At 37.7% G+C, this 5672-nt stretch overlaps 1 protein-coding gene across 3 annotated transcripts in view; it reads left to right on the forward strand.

The window, feature by feature from the left end:
- The window catches only part of coro6 (coronin 6), a 15341-nt gene extending 10057 nt beyond the window's left edge, over window positions 1-5284 (forward strand). For 2 of the 3 annotated variants that reach the window (XM_032534371.1, XM_032534372.1), the window contains exons 5-11: window positions 91-269; window positions 1495-1614; window positions 1730-1834; window positions 1990-2135; window positions 2483-2540; window positions 3193-3420; window positions 4909-5284. In XM_032534371.1, coding sequence (XP_032390262.1) covers window positions 91-269; window positions 1495-1614; window positions 1730-1834; window positions 1990-2135; window positions 2483-2540; window positions 3193-3420; window positions 4909-5031 — 959 coding nt within the window. In that variant the 3' untranslated portion in view covers window positions 5032-5284. Of the gene's footprint in view, window positions 1-90; window positions 270-1494; window positions 1615-1729; window positions 1835-1989; window positions 2136-2482; window positions 2541-3192; window positions 3421-4753 lie in introns of all 3 variants that reach the window. The other variant, XM_032534373.1, reaches the window with a different exon arrangement.
- Window positions 5285-5672: the final 388 nt, after the last annotated feature.

Below are 5672 nucleotides of genomic sequence, written 5' to 3' on the forward strand. Positions count from 1 at the left end.
ACACACACACACACACACACACACTCTTTTACCCTTTTGACTGTATGAGTGTGGGTACATTCAAATGTCCATCTTTTGCTCTGACCCCAGGCAGTGATAACTTGATTATAATCTGGAACGTGGGAACAGGCGAGCCCCTCATCACCATGGATGACCACCCAGACCTCATCTATAGCATTAGCTGGAATCGAAACGGCAGCTTGTTTTGCACCACTTGTAAGGACCGACGTCTGCGTGTCTGCGACCCCCGCAAGAGGGAGGTGGTTGCGGTGCGTGAGTAGAAAATACTAATAAATACATGCCTTTACAGTATAATTCATTCTAATATAAAAACACCACTATCTGAGCTCTTTAACAACATTTAGGAGTATATTGTAGGCTACATTATATGTATCCTATTTCCGCTGATAGGGAACCCATTAAAGTAATAGTCATTTCAGGTAAATAGGCTAACATATGCTGTCTGGAGGAGAGTTAGATGAGAAGATCAATACCACAGTCTTATCTGTCGATTAAATGCTGCAACAGCCAGCAGCCACTTAACTTAGCATAAAGACATGGAAACAGAGGAAAACAGCTAACCTGGCACTGTCCAATTTTGACAAAAGAAACCCACCAGCACGTGTAAAGCTCAATAGTTCACGCTAGGGGGTTACAGCTAACCAGCCAAGCTAACCAGCTGCATACCATGGGACAAATTATGAGTGTACTGGTCAGTATTAATTCATCTAACTCACCACCAAAACCCCAAAAAGTGTATTTCCCTAAATTTTGAACTATTCCTTTAACCCTTTTGTTGTCTTCTCGTTAACCATGAACTTGTCCTTCAAGGTGGAAATTGAATTTTTTTGCATTTTCAGATTTATTTGTTACTTTTTCCAGCCTTTAAAAAAAAACCTGAGCAGGTTTAATAATAGGTTTTACCCTTATTCTTGGAATTCATGGTCAACAAACCTCATTTATATCAAATTATACATACATGTTTAGTTAAAAAGGCAGAAATTATGAATTATTTTGACTAATAGTTAAGATCAGAGGATGTTGAGTGGATCACAGATGGGTAGATGTCAAAGTTTAGTCCCGATACTGTTTTGAAATCATTAAAAAAAAAAAGAATTAAAATGCTATAAGATGAAATAAAACACCCCAAAATTCAATGAAAGTAATCATTAATGTCACATGAAGAACATATGGAATCATCCATGCTATTTTTGGACAATTAGGTTGAAAGAAATCCATATTTCTGATATAAAACACTTTGAAATGGGTCAGTTTGACCCGAGGACAACACATGGGTTAATATAAAAAGCACAGCGTTAGTATTTTAGAACAAGAATTTAATTTTTCAGTGGTAATGTACAGGGTTGTTGATCTGATGTATTGGCCACGGAAATTGGAGTTTACACGCTCAATCCCATAAACACCTACAAAGGTAAAAAAGGTGAACAAGGACGAAGCATTTGTAGTTATGTCTGCCTCTTCAACGACCAACAGGAACGTCTGGCTCCACATGATGGGATCCGGCCAATGAGAGCCATCTTCACCAGAGACGGAAACATCTTCACCACAGGATTCACCAGGATGAGCCAGAGAGAGCTCGGACTCTGGGACCCGGTAACGAACATTTCACCTGCTGTCTTAATGCACATAACAAGACGCAGAAATCCACCTGCCCTTATATGCATGTACACAACAAATTGTCTTTATTCATCCTTTTTACTCTCCACAGACAAATTTTGAGGAGCCCATTGCACTGTTGGAGTTGGACACAAGTAATGGAGTGTTGTTACCATACTATGATGCAGACGCAAACATGGTCTACCTCTGTGGAAAGGTACAGAGACATTGGTTTGTTTGGTAGAAACCATGTTTGTAAATGTACCATATAATTTGTACAGACATGTTTGTAGATCTATTCTATTTTCAGCCTTAATAATAATATGTTTTTTTACATCTTTTTTTACGTCTATTTTCTGTGTGTGTGCGTAGGGAGACAGCAGTATCCGTTACTTTGAGATCACAGACGAGCCGCCATACGTCCACTACCTCAGCACTTTCAGTAGTAAGGAGCCCCAGAGAGGGATGGGCTTCATGCCCAAGAGAGGTGTGGACGTCAGCAAATGTGAAATTGCTAGGTAAGATAAGTTATTGTGCAATACATTACCCAAGATCACAGCTTTTCAGCATTGTTTCATGAAATGAGATCGTAATTTGTTTGATGGTACTATGTGAAGGGTACAGATTTTGCAGGGGGGTGCTGAAGCTCCAACTGCTGACCATCTGTCCTTTTAACAGAAATTTGTCGTGCTATCTATCTAATCATCAATAAACCTTGACCCATGATCTCAGAGTGCATGCGAACATCTCATACTTTACACTTGCAAATGTAAAGCATAAACTGATGCACTAATGTGTAACGAAAGCACAACTGATGGGTCTCCTTTCTCTCTGCTCTGTCTCATCTCATCACTTGTCCTCTTAGGTTATTCAAGCTCCTTGACAAGAAGTGTGAGCCCATCACAATGACAGTGCCCAGAAAGGTAAGTCTGTTGTTACTCTACTGTAAGCTTTTGACTTTCGCAGTGGAGGAATGTAACCAAGTATAATTAGTACAAAAAGTACAATTTATTTGGTACTTTCACTTTATTTTCATTTAATGCTTCTCATTACTTTAGTTACACTGCATTTGAACATTGTACTTTTCTCTCCACTCCATTAGTCTTTACTGACGCTACAGTTATTTTCTCAGATTATTTTAATAAAATACAGGCAATTCGTAATAGATTAAACTACCAAAAAGTAAAAGTATGGCTTGTGTAGTAATTTGTTTTACTTTGTTGTACTTTTACTTAAGCAATGTTTTGTATACAGGACTATACTTATGTATAGTGTGGTATTTCCACTTTTACTGAAGATAAGGATTTGAATTTTTCTTCCATCACTGCACTTTTAAATGGATCTCATTACCACAATCTGCACCTTAAGTGTTATTTAGTTTCCTCTGAAGTTTTATTTGGTACGCTTTTCCTCTCTGCTGTGTTTTAATCTTCTCTTTCACTTATCTTCTTAGAAAAACAGACAGAAATGAATAGATTATTTTATTCACCCTGCAAAAATGACCACTGTACAGTACATTCCAAACAAAAGCACATCTGTCTCTCTTTTATTCACCTCGCCAACTCTCTTCCACAGTCAGACCTCTTCCAGGACGACCTGTACCCAGACACAGCGGGGCCTGAGCCCGCCATGGAGGCTGAAGAGTGGCTGAATGGCCGCGACGAAGATCCAATTCTGGTGTCCATGAGGGGGGGTTATGTGGCGCCAAAGAACCGAGAGCTCAAAGTGGCAAAGAAGAACGTGCTGGACTCCAGACCCACCACTCGACGTAGCATGTCTGCTTTGGAAACCAACAGTCTGCCGGTAAGTGCTCAATATGAGGCAAATATGTGATAACGATATTGCTTGAGATGAATAAACAGAAATTAAAATGCATTTGGTTATGCCTTTTTGCTGCTTTTATATCATCACGAAAAGGATGTCACAATACGATTTTTATTGCAATATTCTCCGGCATATTGCAATGTATTACCTTTTTTCCCAACTTCAAATGTTTTCCCAATTTCAAAATATGTCCCAAAAGGAAAAATTTGTCAACATCTGTTTTGTCTAAAAAGATACATTTCTCTGTTTGTTCATCTCACTTCAATTGTATTGCTGCAAAAGGGCATTGTCAGGCAGAAAAACCGACCAACACATATATAATAATAGATCAATACTTGGCATTTGTGAATCGATACAGTATTTACACAGAAAATATTGCGATACTATGCTCTATTGATTTTTCCCCCCACCCATAGTATTTTAATTAGATGTGCAAGGTTAGAGACTCTCATCCTGGTTAATGTCAACTTGTCATTACAAAGACATCCCAAACAAATTTAATGTCAACTTGTCATGAACAAGACGACATCTGGTAATGTCACTTTGATTAATGTCAAGTTGTCAAAATCAAGACAAGTTTAATGTCAACTTGTCATTACTAAGACAATTTCTGGTAATGTCACTTTGATTAATGTAAAGTTGTCATAATCAAGACAACCCAAACAATGTCAACTTTTCATGACAAAAACCCAAGGACACTTAATGACAGAAGTCATAAACGTTAATGACTTGTTTATAAGGTTTATGACATGTTCATGACAGTGTCATGTCACCGTTATGTCAGTACTGTCAAGTAAGGTGTTACCCATTATTTTTATGAACAATTTGAACATTGAACTAAACACAAAAGTCACCATTAAAAAAAGAATGATAGTTACATTTGCAAGTGCAGTTTTCTACTGATGCTCTCTTTCAACTAACTTAACATATGCCTGATTGTGTTTTGCGTTTTGTTTATTGCGTTAAATTGCGATACTGACGAAAGTAACAATCTTTTTGAACAGTACTACATTACATTGTCTGTTGTTGCATGCTCATATAATATGAACATGATCCTGTGTGTATACAGCATTGTATCATTCATGTATTCTAATCTGTGATCACATAGCGGACTACCAAAGCTGGGTTGTTCTTTACTGCTGCATTTTATGTGTTGATGTTTATTGCTTTATGTCGTACAGTTTCAATTAAAAAAAGTCTTACTTTAGCTTTGCAGCCCATAATCTAAATGCACACATCTGTCCCTCTGTTTAACCTTTTTCTGTTTATCTCTCCTCTATTTGTACCTACCCACAACTTTTTTTCCCCAAAGCTCCCTTCTTTGTTTTGGTTTATTCCTCCTAGTTGCTCACTGTCCTTGACCTGTTTTTCCTCTCTTTTTCTTTATCCTTAATGCCCCCCTTCTTGTACTTTTTTTCCTTTCTTCTTTTTCTGTTTCCCTTTTTTCGCCACTCTTCTCCTGTCCAGGTTGAGTTGCATGAGAGGTTGTTGGAGGAGATTCAGAATCTGAAGGCCACAGTTTTGTCCCAGGAGAAGAGAATCTGTGACTTGGAGAATAAGCTTTCCCAGTACACCAATGGGACTGCCTGATGCATTTAACACACCTTCTGAAGAACTGGTCTAAATTACAGAATTACTATCTACAAAACTACTATAGAAATACATTTCCCTTTTTATTGACAAGGAACCACTCACCTAAATACTTTAAATGTGTTGCCCCTCTAAAATGTACCATTGTGGAAGAATATGAATGTGGACAATGTAAATGCATATTGACGGTCCAACAAATTCAAACAATTACATCCGTATCTATTTTAATTGTTTTGCAGTTGATTCTACATAATCCACATTCCAGTTTTATCACAATGTACCATGAATGTTACGGCAAAGATATGTTAATATTTTCACACCTTTACAGGGATTTGTAAAGAGTCCAAAAGTGTAGTTAAGGGGCTGTTAGGTTAAAGGGACACGTGCAAGTTGGATTAAAGGTTGAAAGAAAGTCACCACTGTTATCATTTTTTTTAACAATATTGTCAGAAAAGTATAAAAAAGGAGCAAAAATCAAATGCCAGAAAAAGACTTTCTGGCTGAAATGGTTTGGTTTTGGTATATTGCATCAACATACTCCCAAAACTACATAGAAAAACACACACACATCACCATAAAAGATACACATCAAGCGCACACACACACCAAACACACACACACACACACACACACACACACAC

Source organism: Etheostoma spectabile, chromosome 13, assembly GCF_008692095.1.
Source record: "Etheostoma spectabile isolate EspeVRDwgs_2016 chromosome 13, UIUC_Espe_1.0, whole genome shotgun sequence".
NCBI lineage: Eukaryota > Metazoa > Chordata > Actinopteri > Perciformes > Percidae > Etheostoma > Etheostoma spectabile.